The 21950-nt window shown below is 37.0% G+C and overlaps 1 protein-coding gene across 3 annotated transcripts in view; it reads left to right on the top strand.

Moving 5' to 3' along the window:
• The window catches only part of LOC306882633 (stromal membrane-associated protein 1-like), a 125498-nt gene that overhangs the window by 85916 nt on the left and 17632 nt on the right, over positions 1-21950 (top strand). For all 3 annotated transcript variants that reach the window (XM_079437424.1, XM_079437423.1, XM_079437422.1), the window contains 2 exons: positions 9016-9094; positions 14235-14362. In XM_079437424.1, coding sequence (XP_079293550.1) covers positions 9016-9094; positions 14235-14362 — 207 coding nt within the window. The remainder of the gene's footprint in view (positions 1-9015; positions 9095-14234; positions 14363-21950) is intronic.

Genomic DNA, 21950 nt, shown 5'->3' with positions numbered 1-21950 from the left:
GTTGCATCTCCAGTAAATTTGCCTTGTTACAAGAATTCTTACTGGAAAACAAGACAAAACAGACTGTTCTAAACTCGTTAAGAAGTCTTTCTTTTTGGTGTTAATTTCACAAGAAAGATACTTTTAACAAAATATTTTAGCTTTACCAAGTGCTGTATTGCATGTTCTTGGATTTTTCCTTTTATTTATGTCTTTGGAAAGGGACTATGTACAATAAATGTACAAGTTTCCAATTAATGTATTGTACCAGATTTAGCCAATGGCAAATTTTCATTCATTGAACATTTATCTCATGAATTACACTAAGAATCTCTAATTTCTCTCCCCAAATCCTCACTCACATCTATTTTTGTTGGAGCTCTTTTTTTTTGTCCTGCTTTCTTCAGTTCATGCCCCTATTAGCTTCCTTTACTGTGGTGTTTTTCTATCTAAAATAGGAAAATGCAATAGACTAGATGTCTTTTTTATGTTAAAATAGCTGATGCAATTTTTTGTCAATGTTTTTAAACTTCAGTAAATGGCAGAAAACTTATGGTTAATGCAACATCTGCTGCAATTTCACACTTTTTTAATACAGGGACAAATATATCTTGTTCCACTGCTTTTCTCCATCATAGCACTGAATGTTTGTGCACCGTTACTTTTTTGCCACCACCTTCCTCTTCCTGCTACGCTTTTGCACGATTGTCAAAATAATTAAGTGCAGCAGCCATAAAAAAAAATGTTTCTCTCTGTCAACTGAGGATTTTGACCCCTCGAAGTTGGTTTCGCTAGCTTCCACAAAAGCACAGTGTCTAGGGAGGAACAGTGTATGTGTGTGTATGTAGACAGGCACGCGTGGAAGTATCAGCGCGGCGGATTCAGTGTGATGTGCGTTGACAGTTTGTGACGGGCCAGAAGCTTGGCCCTGAACCCACTACAGAACATCATTCACAGAAGTGAGCCCTCGCACCAGCGTTCCCTCTCCATAGCAACACATCTGTTGTTGATCTTTTGAATTGTCATGCCTGTCCATCCCCTCTAATGCTAACAAAGGCTTACGACTGGAAAATGCCCACTACCTAACACATACATTATACAGATTACAGTGGCCATGTTTACTGTGAAATGTTTGAAAACGCACGCTCGCACATCCATACGTATGCAATACATTGCATGGGCTTGCGGCACATAAACAAGCTCTGTTTTCATCTTTTTCCCTTCGTCTCTTATCCATCGCTTCAGGCGATCAGCAGGCCCACAGATTTATGCTGAATTGTAATGCTAGTCATTCACTAAATTTTACACATTCCCTGCCTCTTACAGATTCATTTATTCAATATTTTGCCCAGTCTCATTGATTTTTTTTAGCCAGTGTTAATTTAGTTAACGAAACTACAGATCAAAATATTTGTTTGTGAAGTTCTATATAATTTGTTTTTATTTTGCAGTGTTATGTCGTCATATTTTCCAGTCCTTTTTGTTTTTGTCTACATTATATTTAAAAAAAAAAAAATCTTATAATAATTGTTGTAATTTGCCTTTTTGTTGTCTCTTTGTCTTTGTTGACAAACAAACACCTTTGTCAATGTTAAAGAAGAGAAGACAAAAAAAGTTGATAATTTAGTTCAAACATTTTGTGACAAAAATACACTACTGTGAAAGGTTTGGGGTCAGTAAGAAATGTTTTTTTTAATTGTTTTTGAAAAGTCTCTCATGCTCACCAAAGTTGTTTGTATGATCGAAAATAGTTAAAACATCAATATTGTGAATAACTTTAATATATTATATAAATTATTTTAATAAAAAAAAAATCTTACTGACCCGAAATGTTTGAATGATAGTATATGACGAGAAAAAATAACACCGCCAGATATTAGCAGTAGACTGTGACAGTATTTTTAGAAAAATACAAAGAATTTATTCAAATAATCCAGTCATAGTATGCTGTGGTTTGACCCACTTGAGTGTTTTTTAGTTAGTGTTAAACAGCTAATAATAATTTAAAAAAAATTATATTTGAAATGTTATTTTATATTAATCACAATGAATGAAAAATGTGATGCAAAAACTAAAAGACATATTTTGGTTTAAACAAAAAAGTTTATTTTACTATTTGTTTGTTTTTTATTGTAAAAATTGACATTGCTCTCAGCTCCAAATAAGAGTATACAGCTCGGGTGTTTAAAACATGCAACCGTGTTCTGAGAAACCATGTTCTGAAAAATCTAAGCAGAAAAAGCAAAAAATATCTCCAGGTTCAGTCTTGGCCTGACCATCCGTCTGTCATTCGTCCTGTATCTCCGAGTTTTCGAGCTTCAGCACTGCATGGAGCTGCAGTGCTGCCCTTGTGCTGCAGGAAATCCGGACTGAGAGAAAGTGTGTGGATTAACAGCTGATTAAAATGGAATTTTAATAAAGTAATCAGTGATGTAAGTGCCTGTGCTGATTACAAGCCGAAGACTCCTCAGGCCACCCCAGTTTAGATCCCTGATAAGCACAATGATGAACTATAATTAATGATAAGCATATTAAATGATTACCGAGTCTTGTTTTCTCCCCCCATGGCACAGGCCTGAGTCTCTTCATTCTGTGCATCCGCTGGCAGATGTTGCCATGCTTCCATTAACCGCTGACTGGGGTTTGTGCTGCTTTAATTACTGGAAACTGAATGAGTTTGACTGCTTATCATGTTCTGTAACAGGGGTTTAATTTATTACATCCACCTTTAGTTTTTGGCGACTAAAGTCCATAACGCTGCTCAGTCAGTCAGATTAGAAGTTTGGCACTAATCATTGTAAAATATTAAATAGGTTTGGATTATATCAGTAGGTAGCCTTATTATTTCTTATTGAGTGTGCCAATGGAAACTGGCCTGACAAGCCTTCAGAGCACTTGCGGTAGTTTTTCTGACTTGCATTTCTTTTTCACTAATAATGAATGCCTCTGTGGAGTGAGGGCTTTGTCCTGGTCTGTGAGTGTGTAAAGGAACTGTGCTACAGAAAGTGGCATGGGCCCACTCATAAGCTCAAGAACACACCGTACATTCAGCAGAGAGTTTCCTTCCACTATTATTATTATTAATGTGCTGCAGAAGGAGAGCAAAAACATCTCTTCCTTTTCTCCTCAAGATACCAGATACCCTTCTCTCCACATTTATTTTTATTTTCTAATCATTTGTAATCTTGTTTAATTAATGCTTTTTTTTTTTCTTTAACAGACAAGAAAACGCCATGTAGGTATTTTGTTTGTTTACAGTATGCTGTGCTGTATTGTTTTGTGTCTTGTCCATTTTGTTGGATCCCTTACAATATTGTACAATTTAAACCATTGTTTCTTTTAATAGTTAGTGATAATAGCTAGGTCTGTTATTAATAATTATAATTAGTGTAGATTAATTAATGAATAAATTAAGGATTTCATAAATTTTTTTAAAATTCAAGTTTATTTGTGTAGCGATTTTTACGATACAAATCGTTGCAAAGCAGCTCTACAGGAAATTAAGTTTCCACAATATATTGATATATATGCAGAACCTTAATATATTTAACTTATGGCAAAATTAGGTAATTCTGTATGTTGTCTGAGCATTGGCATCCTCTGAGGTCCTCTGAGGGGTTGGTATTATCTTTTCTCAGGTGTTCGGTCATCTCAGATCATTTAAGGGTTGGATCCAGACTGAAGCTTCTGTAATTCCTAGTTACCATGGGATGTTAATCCCGTGGCAAAAACAGAGAAATAAATAGAGACATAATTAGCGTAGCTGTTTTTTCCTTCAAAGCAAAAATGATTTGTTCAACCCAAGCTAAAGAATAATAATAATAATGTACATTTGATCAGATACAACTGTAGTACAAGATTATAAGATGCATTATGTGAATGCTTGGCTAAAGAGATGTGTCTTTAATCTAGATTTAAACAGATAGAGTGTGTCTGAACCCTAAACGTTATCAGGAAGGCTATTCCAGAGTTTGGGAGCCAAATGTGAAAAAGCTCCTTTAGTGTACTTTGCTATCCTAGGTACTACCAAAAGTCCAGAGTTTTGTGACCTTAGGGAGCGGGTTGGATTGTAGCGTGGTAGAAGATGAGTTAGGTACGCAGGAGCTAAACCATTTAGGGCCTTATAGGCAAGTAATAATATTTTGTAAATGATACGGAACTGAATAGGTAGCCAGTGCAGAGACTGTAAAATTGGGGTAATATGATCATATTTTCTTGACCTGGTAAGAACTCTAGCCGCTGCATTTTGGACTATCTGTAGCTTGTTTATTGAAGATGCAGGACAACCACCTAGCAGTGCATTACAATAGTCCAGTCTAGAGGTCATGAATGCATGAACTAGCTTTTCTGCATCAGAAACAGGTAGCATGTTTCGAAGCTTGGCAATGTTTCTAAGATGGAAGAATGCTGTTTTTGTACCATGGGAAATATGATTTTCAAAGGACAAGTTGCTGTCTAATATAACACCCAGATTTTTGACTTTAGAGGACGTAACAGTACATCCGTCTAGTTGCAAATTGTAATCCAAGAGATTCTGTGTGCTGTTTTTTGGTCCAATAAGTAATATCTCTGTCTTATCTGAATTTAATAGGAGGAAATTATTGGTCATCCAATCTTTTACATTTTTTACACAATCTATTAGCTTAGTTTAGAAGTTTCATCTGGTCTTGTTGAGATATATAGTTGAGTATCATCAGCATAACAATGAAAACGAATCCTGTATTTTCTAGTAATATTACCAAGGGGCAACATGTATATTGAAAATAGCAGAGGACCTAGGACAGATCCTTGTGGTATTCCATACTTTACTGGTGATAATTGAGATGACTCCCCATTTAAATGAACAAAGTGGTAGCGATCGGACAGGTAGGATCTAAACCATCTTAAATCCTGCCCTTGAATACCAGTATAGTTTTGTAATCGATCTATGAGTATATCATGGTCTATAGTGTCGAACTCAGCACTAAGATCAAGTAATAATAGCAATGAGATGCAGCCTTGGTCTGAAGTAAGAAGCAAGTCATTTGTAATTTTAACATGTGCAGTTTCTGTGCTATGGTGAGGCCTGAAACCTGACTGAAATTCTTCATAGAGATAATTTTTTTGCAAGAAGGAGCACAATTGAGCAGACACAACTTTTTCAAAAAATTTTAGACATAAACGGAAGATTTGAAATTGTCTGTAATTTGCCAGTTCATTAGAATCTAGTTGTGGTTTCTTAATAAGAGGCTTAATAACCACCAGCTTGAATGGTTTTGGGACGTGACCTAAAGATAACGATGAGTTAATAACATTGAGAAGCGGTTCTTCTGCTGCAGGTAACAACTTTCAGTAGTTTAGTGGGTACAGGATCTAATAAACATGTTGTTGGTTTAGATGCACTGATAAGTTTATTTAGCTCTTCCTGTCCTATAGTTGTAAAGCACTGCAGTTTTTCTTTGGGTGTGATGAATGAAGCTGAAATACTAGACGCAGTAGAATCTACATTTGATATTGTATTTCTGATGTTATCTATTTTATCAGTAAAGAAATTCATAGTCATTACTATTAAACTGTGAGTGAATATTTAGATTGGGCGTGATGGGTACATAGAGCAGTTAAGATAAATCAGGCAGGTTATTTGTGAATCTGTCTTTGGTGGCTGGAACAATAGTTCTGCCTGGATGATAACGCGGAGCCATATAACTAATATCAGTAATACGCAGCATGCACGATACAAGGAAATGATCAGTAACATCATCACTTTGAGGTACGATATCTATATCAGTAAGATCAATTCCATGCGATATAATTAAATTTAGCGTATTAAAACGATGAGTGGGCCCGGTGACGTTTTGCTTGACTCCAAAAGAGTTTATTAGGTCAGTAAATGCAAGTCCTAACGCATAATTTGTATTATCAACGTGAATGATAAAATCTCCGACAATTAGCACTTTATCAACATTAACTAATAGATCTGAGAGGAAATCTGCAAATTCTTTTAGGAAATCTGTATATGGCCGTGGCGGTATATACACAGTAGCCAGAGCAAGAGACAGGAGAGATTTCTTTTGCATATCTAACAGTGTAACATTTCGATTGAGTTAAACCTCCTGTATCCTGTTTTCTGAGTAACATTGAGAATATCACTATATATTGTTGCAAAACCGCCGCCACGACCAGTCTGACAGTAGCTAATAGTAGCTTGGTGGAGTAGACTCATTTAGACCAAAATATTCATTTGGTTTAAGCCAGGTTTCAGTCAGGCAGAGTACATCAAAATTATTATCTGTGATCATTTCATTTACAATAACTGCTTTGGGTGCGAGTAATCTAATGTTTAGGAGCCCAAGCTTTAAAAATAGTTTTTATTCATTTATTTTGCGTTTTTCTGGTTTAATCACGATCAGATTCTTCCTAGATCCTGCAATAAATTTATATTTTGACCTCGCTATTCGGGGAACAGACAGTCTGTATAGATTGGTCAATGCAAGTACTTCTATCTTTTAAGTGGGTAGAACAAAAGTCATCATAGCAGTTATGTGAGAATTGGCTTACTAGTCAGATGGAGCGTAGCGTCCTGGAGATGTTGTCTGACAGGAGTTCCGCTCCGACTCTGCTGGGATGCAGGCCATCAGTACGGAAAAGCCTAGGACGCTCCCAGAAAAGATTCCAATTATTAACAAAGAGCAGTTTCTGTTCTTTACACCATGACGATAACCATTCGTTTAAAGCAAACAGTCTACTGAACCTTTCGTGTCCTCGTCGATACGTGGGAAGCGGTCCTGACACGATGATCGAATGAAGAATGAAGATCCAGAATGAAGTGTAAAACGAGTGTCCCTGTTCATAGCGCCTGAGCGCACATGAGCATCTCCCTCTGATCCTGTTTGTATGGCGCGGCCGCGTAGAGTGTGAGGGAATGTGACCCAAATGGAATTATTCTTTCATCAAAGGGAAGTATTCATGAATTAGAAATTTCCTTGATTGGAGAGGCCCCAGAGACAGAATGCCACAGTTCAAGCAATTTCACACCCGTTCACTGAACGGCTTTCGAGAGTGATGGAGGCATTGAGGAAAGGCTCAGAGGATGAAATGGACTGAAAGAGGTCTTGGAGGACTATAGAAATAAAGGCTAGATATGTATAAATAAAAGCTTAGCATGAAGGAAAAAATTGTGCATGAGTGATATGTTAGTATTTTTTATATATTATTACAGCTTTATCAATGTTTTGATATTTAATGATATTTAATGTATTTAAATATTTGATAATGAGTAGCTTTTATTTTCATTATTTATATAAATTTCAGTTCAGCAGTATAATTTTTTTTGTTTTTTTTTTGTTTTGGGTAGTTAATAATTAAACTCATTTTGGCCTGCTCACCTCATTAATATAAAAGACTTAAGTTTTTCCCTTGAGGCTAAAGGGATCCTTGTTGTGTGGCCCCTGATCTTCCCAAAGTTGACTCTCCCTGTTTTCACAAAGTGTGATGTGTGTGCCATAAGCCTTTGTATTTCAGTTTGTTTGTATTGTGAATGTTTTGTTTGTTTGTCTCAGCCTGTCGTGTTTCCATCATCTGAAGCACAAATACGAAGGATTTCGTCTTCGAAGTCGTCTTCAAAGTCTGCGTGTGTCAAAGTCAACAAATAGTAGCGCACCTAAGCCCTCAATTCATACATAATTCAGCCAACCGTTTTAAGATTATGGATTTCAATCATAGAGGCGAATAAAAGTTGTGCATCTTTTCTTGCTAAGGGCAACTGTATATCACATTCCTACCTGTGTGTCTCTGCTTGTGTACTACAATAAAAAAGGTCACAAGTGAAAGACTTGGCCTTGTACACAAAAGCAGACATGCAAGGCTGGAGAAGCTTTTCATCGCTCAAAGATTAAGATTCAATTCACTTTACTTCAATTTCCAACCTTTTCTCAAGAGCTTAGGGCCCAGCTATGTATAAAACAACCTTCTGATAGCTTTCATAATTCAGGAGCTTGTAAAATTATCAACGATCGATGTAATTTCTCATCAGAAACTGCATTTGACGGCTTTGGAATCAGTAAAAGCGTTTTTTCGCTAGGCAACTATTTATTTTTTCACCCCACAGTTGAGTGGACCCGAGTCTCAAGCTCACTGGAGAGCAGCAAATTTCTTTTTCCCATTTAATCCTCTACCCACGATGCACCTGGCTTGACACTTCACCACAAACCCTGCCTGCAGATGCTCATTAGAGTGCTTGTGTCAGCTCTGTCCCGTTTTTCAATCGCTCAAATCCAATCTTTTGCCAAGAACAATTGCGCAATGATGACGTTAAGTGACACATCCAGACAAATTCGCATTTATCATTCTCTTTTATTGTGCTAATAAGACACATGTCAGACATTGGTGGTTTTATTCAGATTCGACAGAACAGTCTGGCTGGGTTTGTGTTTGTTCCGATGCGTTTTGCCCTTTTGTTACCTTTTGTCTTCCCAGTCTTTTTGGGAAAAACGCAACCCAGCGCTGTCCTCTTGAGTTTGATTGTGTGTTTGTGTATGTGTGTTTTTTGTGTAGAATGAGGTTTTAAAAGGCCTCCGTCTGGCTTTGATCCAGGCTTTAACCCAGAGCCCATCGATCGGCCGTTCAGACCGGATTACGGTTCGTCTTCTCAGCCCGAGATGCTTCTTTCTGCCCATCACAAATCACAGGCCTCGAGCGCCTTTGAACTGCATCTCCAAAGTGGCATGGTCAGTCAACACCTGTGAGGTGCAGTCGGGCGTCAGTCAGGCTATGAACAATTAGAGCGAGCAAGCTATTTCGGCACTGCGTTGCATTATCTATTCATACAGTTTGCAGCGCAGGATGTTCAGAGCCGTCAAAGTGCCCGACTAGCGAAGATAAAACACAGAAGCTGTGTATACATAGCATCTGAAGGCTGTTTTTGTGAAGAACAACATTCGAATCAGAACAACAACTGGCGGCCTATTACGCTGATGCTCGCATTCAGAATTGGGGTCCCAAAAATGCTTCTCACTAACACTCTCTCCTTTCTTTATTTTTTGTCTCCCTTCATCCCAGAAAAGAGAGGACAACCAGACAGATTCCAGAATCAGTCCTAAGAAGAGTGCGGAGCCCGCCATCGACCTGTTAGGCCTTGGTAAGACATGAATAATTGATTACTCATCTCATTGCCGATCGGGGAATATATATGTCTAGATATGAATAGATATGTCTAAGATAGGCTGGAACCTAAAGCACTGTTGATAGGCCATTTTACACCAACAAAAAAAATTAATTGGTGGGAGGTGTAGTGGAATGGAAGCATAATTTTTGCACTTTTTGCACTTACTCATTGGCTAATCAGATGGGATTTTACACACAAATCAATACAGAGATATTGACGATAGCTGATGCCATTGAATTCAACAAGATATTTGGCTTGTTTTCTTATTAATATATAATTATAAACTGGAGCTAAACTGGGAAGGTGCTGGGGGGTGCTTCAGCAAAAATAGTATTAACAATACTATTAAAATAATGTAAAAACAATATTATTATGTAAATGTAAAAGGTTTTTTTTTATTTATTTTTTTTCCTGTTTTTGAAAAAAGTCACTAATGCTCATTATGGCTGCATTTATTTGATCAAAAACATTTTTAACTGTAATATTGTGAAATATTATTCAAATTTAAAATTAATATAATTAATATAATTATAATTAATTTAATATATTTTAAAATGTAAATTATTCCTGTGACGGAAAGGAGCCATTACTCACCTTTGATTAATTATATGCATCCTTTGTGAATAAAATTATTAATTTCTTGAAAAAAAAAAAAAAAAATCTTAATAACCCCAAACTTCTTAATGGCAGTGTACTCGTGGCCTAATGGTTAGAGAGTTGGACTTGTGATCCAAAGGTTGCGGGTTCGAGTCTCCGGCCGGCAGGGATTGTAGGTGGGGGGAGTGAATGTCCAGCGCTCTCTCCACCCTCAATACCACGACTGAGGTGCCCTTGAGCAAGGCACCGAACCCCCAACTGCTCCCCGGGCGCCGCAGCATAAATGGCTGCCCACTGCTCCGGGTGTGTGTTCACGGTGTGTGTGTGTTCACTGCTGTGTGTGTGCACGTTGGATGGGTTAAATGCAGAGCACGAATTCCGAGTATGGGTCACCATACTTGGCTGAATGTCACTTCACTTCAGTTTTTAGATATTAGAAAGGTTTTTTTTTTTGTTGTTGTTGGTGCCGAGTTGTGGGCAGTAACACTGTGCTACTGGCATCCCGAGTTCGAATCCCAGCTTGACAACCTTTGCCGACATCCCCAACCACCCACCCCACCCCACTTTTCGCTTTCTGTCTGCTCTATACTGTCCTATAATAATAAAGGCAAAACGGCAAAAATAAATCTTTAAAAAACTAAATTTAAAAGTAAATAAAAAGTGTTTAATTGTGCATACTCATGTTGATGCCTGTCATTCAGTGTTCACTAAAGTAGTCTTTTAAAACATATGTAATTATAGCAAACCTTAAAATGAATATCAATTTTGCTGTATATTGAAATGCTGTGATGCCTAAATTCACTTGTAGCATTTAAAATAATTTGTCTTAGTTTTTAATGTAACTAAAACTGTAACTAGTTTTTTTCCCGTTTATCTAGAGAAAATAGTATCTTGTTTCTTTTTCTCTCTCTTTATTTTTTTACTAGTCCAGCAAGTAGTCAAAAAACAGTTCCAAGACAATGTGTTGCTGTACACCAAAGCGACATGTCTGTGTTAAGGCTGAGATAGTGGAACACACTGACTGCTATTACTGTCTAGATGAAGGTTCATGGAAGCACACTGCTAGTTCAGTCCTGGCGGTATTGATCAGGCCGGCAACTCGAGCCCTTGAGATGGCCTAACACAATTGATGTTATATTACTTTCTGGGAAATGAAAGTTTCTATTTGCTGCCCTGGAGCTTTCCTTTGTCACTCTGTCTTGTTTTTATCACTCTCTCTCTCTCTCTCTCTCTTATTCGATATTTCTCACTCTCTCAATCTCGATCTGCTACCAAGTTGTCCGTTATGATGAGTGAGAGAGACAGAGAGTGGGTGAGAATATATACATTTCCACAAATGTGTGTGTCCTAGGCAAGGAGGTTAGAGTGTTTAGATGAATGTCTTCAGCTGGGGGGCAGTAGGGGTCAGTGCTGATTAAGAGAGGCTGGAGATGATGGTGTTGAGATTGAGACATGCGTCTTATTGATGTGTTTTTGCTCAAGGCCCCAGCATCTCTTCTCACCCTTCCATACCAGCAGCAGTCTCTAGCACTGTGTTCAGACAACCAACATTTTTCTCTCTCTTTCCATCAATGTGGCTGTTGATTACAAATTGATCAAATTACTTGCAGTATATGCTTGATTAATCAAGTGAATCACAATGAATCAACAATATATCAATACATTTGCGTTCTGTCTGTTAAATGTGTATTTAGTTCTATTTACACTTGATGTTAGCAACCATCTCAGGAGATTTGTTTCAGAACTGTTTAAATCTGGTATTAACACTTGAATCTTTTTAAGGGTATCTATTCATGACTGCATACTTTTATTCTCATCCCAATTATAGGTGACTGCAAGCTCACATTCAAATCTGCCTACCTCCAATTGACAATCAATGGATAGAAGTTTTTTTTTTTTTCCTTTTTCATTTGAAATGATCAATTTCAACCCCAAATGTGGTTTAGAACTGATCACAAAATGTGTTGGACCTCATTTACACCTGTGTTTGCTATGAACACTTAAACTCTGATAATACCAGGTGTAAATGTGACATACAGTGCATCTAATCTCATTTAATTTGCATATTTAATGCAATATAATATAATAGAGGTTTTGCTCATCTGCAGTTTTCTTAAGATGTTTTGAAAAAGAGAAACATTCAAACACAACAGATGTGTTTGAATGTCTGGAAGGATTCAGATCAATGGTTCTCATCTGGTTTCGTTTCAGCACCCAGATTTTACATTGGTCAAAAAGTGGCAACCTAATGCAGTATGTTTTTTTCTTTTATAAGCAAAAAATATTCATTTAAATGTGTTTGAAGGTAGCATGAAATGAAAATGCACTCTTTCTATGTTCTAAATGCATAGTATTGATCTTATTGTGAATTATTCACTTTTTAATATTTTTTTGGATCTTGTCATTTTTAATCAAAATGTCTTGATCGTTGAGAGAAACAAAAGACTTCTTTCTGGTTACTTATGTCAGACTTCTCCAATCATTTCATCTGCATAAATCCTGCCACTTGTTAAAATTGATTGCAAGCTCGCATTCAAATCTGCCTTGATCCAATCAACAACAATCGATAGGTAGAACCAAGTCTCCGCCTTACTTTTTTTTTTTTCAATAATCAGTTACACTCTAATGTATGTTACAATATTGAAGAAAAGATCTGTCGCCACATTTATAAGTACACTGCAACTTTAAAAAGTCTTTGTGAATATAGGCATGTCATTCAACCTGTCCATGTTGACATCTGCCTAATTTGGCTACCTTCCACCAAGTTACATATGAATTTGTGCAAAAATACTAAAGTTTGATTAGACTCTCAGCTCATTCATCCTTTTCATATCTCTGCATTCTTTTTTTTATTCTTGCATTGAGCTTAATTTTTCCTTCCAATTCGTGAGCCAATCAAAATTGACCAAAACCCATCACCAAATGAAAACCGCTGATTTAGACCACATGTGAAGGCGCTCTTAAAGCATATCAGATGTTTGTGCACCCATAAAGGCTTTTGAAATAATGCAGTGCTTTCCAGATGCTCTTTTGCACATCACACTATACGTGGGTTCTCTAATTTCCTCTTCCTATTCTCCTTCCAGTCACACCCCCAGCTCATCAAGCGTCGCATCTCTCGTCTTCCCCACTCCTGTTGCTATTCGTTCCAGTTTTATTACTTTGAGCTCCTTTATTTTCATGGATTTTATCAGTCATAAAGAGATGGCAGTGGCTCCTGACTCCGCACACTGTAACGTGTGAACACAGGCAGGGCTCTGATGGAGTCTTTGACTTTAATGGAATGAGAGAGTGTGTCTGAGCGGCAGGCCGACATCGGAGGCGAGTGGGTGCTTTTTCTCCCGCGTTGGCCGAGGCGTGTGCGGAGTGTGATTAGATTTCCTGCTCTCTTGGATGGAGTCGATAGGTAGCAGGAATGGGAAAAGCAAGCTGAGCAGGCGGTGTGGGCTGCTGCCAGTTGAACACTCCTTTATTTCTCTCTACAGAGACAAAGACTCATGCTAGCAGGTTTAGCCTGGCATTGGTCATCACTGCTGAGTCAATGAGTCACAAATGCATCTGAATTGTTATGTAAAGAGTTTGGACAGCCACTGTGTCTCTGACATCTGACTTCATTGGCTCAGAATAGATAAATTCAGTGGCCCTGAAAAGTATTTGGACACCGCAAACAAATGATACTTTAATTTCTTAGCCATTTTTGGTGTAAAACCTGCTGGTCTGCGAAATGGCTGTCCTAGCAGAGTAATCACATAAACTATGGACATTTAGTTTGACAACCATAGATACTTTGTCTTCATTTTGAACAGTGTATGTAGTATTTTATCATTTAAGGCGAGACACTATAGGTCAAAATGGCAACACCGTATTCACCAGTTGAGTATTCACAGTACATTGAAGTTTTCTAAAATGTTATATTTAAATATGCAAATTATGCATGATCTAATTAAATATGCATTAATTTTCATAAATGTACAGAATGCAAAACCCTCTGAATATATCTATATCCTTCAGAATATAGATAGGAAAAAAAACTTGTTTTATGTAAGTGCTACTGAAGTGAAGATTTCTTGTTTTAGTGCATGAGAAAATTGTTGTTTTGATAAAACAGACATTAAATGTATCATAATTGCAATCTACAGACAAATCAATAGTATAATAAAATAAATACATATGATATTAAATATGGATAGAATATAAAACATCTACAGTAGTGGAAGCAAATAGGCCAAAATCTTCAAGTTGATCAGTTGACTAAAGCAATGATTCTGCTTGTGGTGTCTTGCTTTAAAATCGATCAAAAAAGTGTACTTTTGCAGTGGTCTTCAAAACCGTTGACACGGTTTTATGTTATGCAAGGCAAATATTTATGTAGATATTCAAGTGCGACTCTAAACACTTTCTGGTCACTTCATTAGTTTAACTTTGGTGTGAAACCAATCAAAATCCACAGTGACTGTTACTCTATGTAATGCATTTGACACTTGTCTGTAATGACATTTGGTTCTCTCTCGCTCAGATGCACCCGCAGCCAACTCTGCCAGCAGCGGGGTGGGAACAAGCAGTGCAGCTCCAATCAGTGATGACTTAGACATCTTTGGACCAATGGTATCCAACCCTCTGCCCTCGAACACCAACACAAGCCAGGTACATGTGTCCACTAATGCAAACATCAATAGCCAGTTGCGTGTGTATGCGCACTGTTTTGGTTGGTTTACGGGGACACAAATTTGTATAATGATATGGATATGACAGAGGTATTACAATATGAAAGAGGTTTATGAGGACACTGCTTATGTCCCCATAATTCAAAAGGCTTAAAAAAAACATACTAAATGGTGTGTTTTTCTTTTGAAAATCTAAAAATGCACAAAGTTTTCTGTAGGGGATTAGGTTTATTTGTGGGGCGATAGAAAATACAGTTTGTACTGTAGAAAACCCATTATGCCTATGGAGATTCCCCATAAACCACCAATACAAGTGTGTGTGTGTGTGTGTGTGTGTTCGTAACTCAAAATACCTGCTCTATCCTGTTGTCATGTCAGTCACACTATTTTCTTGACAGTGTCCTGCGGTGCGACTTGCTACATGTGTTTTTTCTGTCATATTAGAGATATTATGCTATCATTCAAAAGGTTGAGGTCAGAAAGATATTTGTTTTAGGAAATAAATTTCTTTGAGCAAAGATGCATTAAATTGATCAAAAGTGACGGGTTTCCAACATTTCAAATAATTGAAATCATTTTTTTTTTAACTTTGTTCATCAAAGATTCATTGGAAAGAAAAAAAAAAAGTATTACAGTTTCACACAAAAATATTAAGCAGCACAACATTTTTAATAAGAATAAAAACATTGATAATAATAAATGTTTCCTGAGCATCAAATCAATATATTAGAATTTCTGAAGTATATGGCACTGATGTTTGGGCATAAAACGATCTACAAAGTTACAAATCTCAAAGTCCACTCCAAAGGGAGATATTTCGTTTTTAAAAAATCTCTTTTCAAGAACTACAGCGAACGGCTCATTCTACAAAGAACTGGACTACAAAGTTTTTTTCCTGTATTTGTGACATCACAAATTGTAAATCCCGTCTACGGAAATTCGAATGGTTGGCGGGTGGGGAGAACGCTTGGTTGAGCACTGCACGTTTCAAAATCGAAACCCAGTGCGGGTGTTTTTATATCACTGTATTTCTGATGGAAACCAACTGTTTTCAGAAAATTTTGGATGTCATTTTCATTTAATTGTGCATATAATGTCTGATAAAGCAGCGTTTGTGAGCAGAGCTCTGTTTTGTGTACAGCGTTACCGGGGAAACCTCGCTCTCTCCTGCTCCAACAGCACCTCCTGCTGGCAGAGAATTATTTTGCATATACATGCGGCCACAAATAGTTTAAATCTGTGGGACTATGGTATAAATAAATTCAACTGTATAACAGTTTCACTGCAATTCATGTTATAGTGTTAGAATTAAAGAACAATAAACATAATACATATTGCCTTTGCATTTATCTGTACATAGTAAATGCAGTTATTTTTAAGCTGTTGTTGACATCCCATCTAAAACGTGATTTAAACAAAAAAAAACAACAACAACTATAACATTACCACTTTAATATGTCTTGCAATATCTGTGCGTGCAAATGTTCTGCACGATCCTCTTGTTCAATATTCTCAGGGTCTGAATTGATAGCAATATTGACGAACTTGCTGTTTTGGCAAGGGGCGGGGCAATACTGAAACGCCATCTAAGCTGTTCACCAATCACAACGCACCGGGACAGCTAACCAATCACAACACATTTAGTTTTTCAGAAGGCGTGCCTTCATCAAACCCGGAACTAATCGAGCCGTTTATGTCAGGCTGGGGAGAAAGGTATTGTAATAATGTCAATTATGTGAAAAATAATGCGATTTTCGAAAAATTTCCCGCGAAAACCTACCCGTACCACTCAAATTAGAAAACATTATTATAAGCTAACCGTTGTGAATCGGGCTAAAGTAAGGTGATAGTTTTGAACACTGGCTGGTTATGTGCTTGCTCAAATATTGATTTCGGATCATTTTTAACCAAAAAAAGTTACTGACTGCAGCTTTAATCAAAACAACCCAACTGCAATTTGATTGATATTACTTGGAATGTTCAATAAAAAAAAAAAACGTGATTTCTGAAAAAAATTAAGTTATCGGTTTTTGCAAATGAACTCTTCATATATATGTGTGTGTATGTATGCATGTGTTTTATATATTCAGATTTATTTTAACACACTATCATGATCTTCAGTCATGAAGTCAGTGTCAGTGCTATGTCAGCAATGCACAAACCACCTGAACTCTTTTGGTACATTTAGTCATTTTTCATGGCATGTGAGGGTTAACGCTAAGCAGGCCTTCACAGACCAGTGCACCTCATTTGTAAGAGATTGGAGGGTATGAGTTAAACAAGAAGCATTGTTTTTCTTAGGTCACAAAACATGTCTGTTCCTGCCTGCCCTCATTCAGTCTGAAATCAACTGACTAAGAGAGACAAAGAAAAGGTCAAACCCAATTGTTTTAATTTCCTCCTCAAACAACATGATTACATTTTGCCTGTCTAGTTGCGGCTGACAGAATTGATTTGCAGGGTCTCCCTGGCCAAAGGATGCAGCTTGAATAATAAGGGATATTAGCATTTATTACGGCCCTTCACTGAGGAGAGTGAAGAGGAGAGATGTTTAATAATGTCAAGAGAAGAGGGATAAAAACCGAATCATGTTAAGAGGAGACAGGGAAGTTTGGCAAATACGTATTAGAGATGCACAATGTATCTTCAAGATTTGTTTTTGTTGGCTGATGTTGTGCATCTGCATTTTCCTTATTTTTACATTTGAATGACTTTTGCCATCATCTAATGCTCACATAAAATTAATTTATACACATTAATAATTTAATAACACTGTTAAATGTAGTCTTCAGCAGATCTCAAAATGAATATACATTTTTTTTTATGCCTAAATTCAGCAATTCATTTTAGTTTTTAGTGTTTAATTTTTCAAATACTTAGATAATATGATCTTGCACTTTAGTATTTGGCATTTATCCATTACCGGGCATTTTTTTTCATATTGTAATAATTATCAGTATAAATATTATTAACACAGAATAATAATATAATATTAATATTCAGCCTACGTTTTATTTGTTGAAGGGCGATAAGTGGCCTAGATACTGTGTAGATGAGCATTGGGTTAAAAAACTTTGATAGCCACTAATTTACACTCTTATAGCCAATCAGGACAGCGGCGGTGGGTGTCTGATGAGGGAGGATGGCAGCATTATGGTTGATTCTTGTTTGTTGTGTTTTTTAGAGTCTTTGTGTGGAAGATGTGTCTGAAAGAGCTGCACATTGGCTCTTTAAGGGATTTGGAGGCTTTTCGCATATCTGAAGATGTGTCACTTATTGGAATTGGATTGCTTATGTATGTGAATGAGGATTTGTTTTTCTCCAAACAGTGATTTTTGGAAGGAAGCAGAAAGTGCACAGAGAAGCCTGACCTTGCCTCCATTTTAAAGTGATAAAAATTAACTTGAACTAAAATGAAACTGAAAATATAAAAATAAGTTAAATTCAAAATATTAATGAATGCAATAATAGTATATAAATAACACCGTTCCATATCAGCCCAACTCTAATCCATCATTCACATATGCACATTCATTCTTTTGTTGTTTGATATAAATAATTTTATAATTATGATTTTAATATTAATTTTAGGTTGTAGACATGCATAATGAGTTGAACACCCTGAATGATACAACAGAAATAAGCATGCAATTGGTACACACTCTTTGGAAAGGAAATTAATGCAAGGCGATGAGGGGATGTATGCTGATCTTTATTTATTTTTTTCTTCTTCATGTGGAAACAAGCAGGAGATCGCTGATTGGTTGGCATTAGGGCCTGAATCAGGGCGCTCACAGCTCTCCCTAAGCCTAAGGGGAGAGAAAGATGAGAGCATGAGAGACAGTTGGAGTCTTTGATGAGAAACCGCCGGGCGTCTGTATTCTCATTCCTTCAGTGTGTCTCCAGCCGGTGCATGTTAAGCTGTCCTCACACTTCTTCTTTTCACATCTCATCTACTGCCAGCTTTTATATCAACCCCTGAGACATACACACACAGTCTCCTCTGCAGGACTTCCCCCTCCCTGCAGCTTCTATATGATTGCACAACTGCGAGCCAGTTCTGGTATCCCATAATGCTCGGTTAGCAGCCAGTCCCTCCCCTTTATTGACATCCTGATCAGCCTGTTTCTCTTCAGCTCCCTAATCAAGCTGTCTGCGCACATAAGGGCTGTGAGAATATCAACATCAACATTTCATGAGCGTTGTGGAGGCAGAATGTCTCTGCTCATTTGCATCATGATCATTCGCATATTAGACACATTGTTTATCACTGTTGTGGGTTTGTCAATTAAGAAGTTGGTTGCATATTATAATACGGTTCCATTAGTTAACATTACTTAATGCATTAACTGACTTTAAAATGAGCAGTACATTTGTTACACTGTTTAATAATTTTTTTAATGTTAGTTAATAAAAATAACAACAGTTCATTGTTAGTTCATTGCCTCAGGTTCATTAAATTATAATTACAGATACTGTGTATTTGATGTTTAATAATGTATTCCACATTATCATTATTTTGTATTGCTAGGTCAAGTTAAATAATGTAATCAACTAATGGAACCTTATTGTAAATTTTATTTATGTGTCTTTTGGAGTTTGTGAACTATGAACTATGATGCAACGATATGAAACTTGTAGCAGATATGATAATTATGGTAGTTATAGCCAATAACTCATACTAAAAGAGCTGGTTTTAAGATTGAGTGAACCCCAAAAAAAGGGAGGGCTTTAAATGCTAGAAGTGGATTCAGACATCACAACATTATAATGTAAAGCAAGAACATTTTTGGCATTTGCTTAGGAGTTATGTTTTATTTAAATTATTATAGTTTTTTAAAGATTTTAAAATTGTAAATAAGTGTTAATGAAAGAAAATGTGATCTGAATGTAAAACTAGGTTAATGAGCAAAAACAATTAAATAACCAATATCAGCCTGTGCCATTAAAAGAAAAAAACATACTACACTGAAAAATAAAAGTTTCATGAAGGATTTATTTCGAAACAATTTGCACTCAGAAATTGCTAGTAAACTTCACAATAATTACAAAAAAGGCAAGTAACACGTAAACCTGAGAAAAAGTATTAAGTAGAAAGACTGAAATAGTATTTTTTTATTTATTTATAAAACATACTGTTTTATTTACAGCTTCAAAAAATATTTTTTTTTACAGTGTTTATGATATTAACTAATATGGAAACAATATTTGACCCAAAAATCACACATCTCTCCACTTCCATATCTTGCAGATGATCCTCTTAGCATTTAGCTGCTTATTATCCTCTTTCTGATGTATCGCAGGGTTCTTTGAATTCTCTAAACCTCTTCCTGCTCTTGCATTGATGCAGTCTACCAGACTAGGTCATGTAATTGCAGAAAGGTTTGCTTTACTTAAAGGTGCCATAGAATGAAAAACTGTCTTTACCCTGGCATATTTAAATAATAACAGTTCTGTACATGGAAATGACATACAGTGAGCCTCAAACACCATAGTTTCCTCCTTCATATGTAAATCTCGTGATTAAAAAAGACCACTGAAAAACAGGCGAATCAGAACATAACACCGACTGTGACGCAACAGTCAGGATCACTACGCCCCCAACATTTGCATAAACCCGTCCTTGTTCTAAGCCGGCCGAACCATCAGAAGCTCTGCAGGTATTGTAAATAAACAAGCGCGGACAACAGCGAAAATAACAAAATAAATGTTATGTTCCAGGCCGTGCAGGGGGTGTGAAGTGCAGGGATGGGTTGGTGTCTGTATTCAGAAAGGCACAAAAAGCAAATAACGCGAGCCACTAAAGGGACATGGTTAGCTCCTTGCTAGCGGTAGCCTGTTACAGTACATAAGATTTCACTCTCAGTAAGGAGAGATGAGGATGATGGCGAATGACTTACAGATCCTGAGCACCACTGACAAGCATCTGATCTTGTGAAATGTGTGGTAAGTACTGTTGCTCCATAATGTAAACATAGTTTGTGTGATCGCGTCTCTTGAAAGTGAACTATAACGCGATCGATGGATCGTTCAAAAGCAGTTTCAATGCCTCGCATATTAATAACGGCTCCCTGATGCCCGCGTTTTATATACAGTATAATTACCCGACGATATAACTGCGAGAGAAAGTATTTAAATATATATTTTCCTCCCTGTGCTTCCTTCTTGCTGATGAGCCGTACTGTGAAACAGCCAATCAGAGCAGAGCTCATTATTATTCATGACCCTGCCAAATAAGCCAATAACAGACCGTTTCATTCTAGGCAGAAATCCTAGGGTTGTAAATGGACATGTAAAATCGTTTCTGGAGATTTTTTGCCCTTACCTAAGCCACATACCTTCTGTGTAGATATCAGAGAACAATTTAAAATACTGTATCAAATGCATTCTATGGCACCTTTAAGTAATTTTGCTTTGTACCATTTGTCAGCTGTTTTCCTGCAATAGTCTCGCCCCAGAATCTGCAGCACACAGGATAGTGTGCTGACTCACTAATGAATCATTCAGCTGTTTAAGAGGCATATCTCATCAAAACCCACCGTCGGCCCTTTAAGAGCACAACCATTGATCCGCTCGTGTTTTTTGAGCTCTGTGGGCCCTCACGCTCAACAACATATGGGCATGCCATGCACCACACATCCAGCGCTGCATGGGTGCAGCGGAGTGGAAAACCACATTGAGCCTCTCAGAGAGCATGCAGGCACTTGCGCTGTATCTACACACACTAGAGCTGCAGTGTAGGCAGTCTCAGTGTTTTGTGTGTGTTTTAAGCACAGATGGTTTCTTAGTAGGACTTATGCCTAATGAAAGCTGAGCTAGTTCAGTGTGTACACCTCTACAAACAGAAAAGACTCTGTGGTGGCCAGTGTGCTGCAGGGTGACTGCTTTATCTAGGTTTTTATTTCAGATTTTGCTGCTAAACAACTTTTTCACTTTTTTGATTTGGTTTTGTAACAGCAAAATTTTGGGCCACTTCCATATGTGGTACTAAATCAGATACAGATCAGATGTTTTGCAATGAGACCTCAGTCTGAACAGTCATTAAAATTAATTTTTCTTTTACGTCACACTAGATTGACATTAATCACAATTTTGTGCTGACAGGAGTCACTTCAAACATTTTAAATACTAGTTGTAATACTTGTAAGACAGCTGTGACTAGTCAGTGGAGGGATGCTGACCTGATATTTATGATGGGGTGTGTTTTGGAAATTCTAATCTTAGGGATTATTTATTCATTTAGATTTTTTTTTATTTTATTTTATTTCATACAGTATGTTTTGGAAATTCTGCTCTTGGGGCTTTAGGCATTATTTTTAATTAATTTAATTTTATTTTATTTTATTCAAATTCTGCTCTTCAGGCTTTTAAGAGTTGTACATTTTGCATTGCCATTCTCATTGGCAGTGTTGTATTTTAATGTCTGCTGTCTGGGAAGTGACTCACTGATAGACGTATCATCTGGTTTGAGGGCTATTACTGCCACCGGTGGCAGAATGTGCGTGTGTTTGTGTATGGAGTGTTAAAATTACAGTATTCTGCAATCCAAAGGCTTCTGTTTCCACTCT

The sequence above is a fragment of the Barbus barbus genome, assembly GCF_936440315.1.
Source record: "Barbus barbus genome assembly, chromosome: 16".
In the NCBI taxonomy this organism is placed as follows: Eukaryota; Metazoa; Chordata; class Actinopteri; order Cypriniformes; family Cyprinidae; genus Barbus; species Barbus barbus.
Note: the sequence above shows the minus strand (reverse complement) of the source record. Positions and strands in the feature narration are given on the sequence as shown.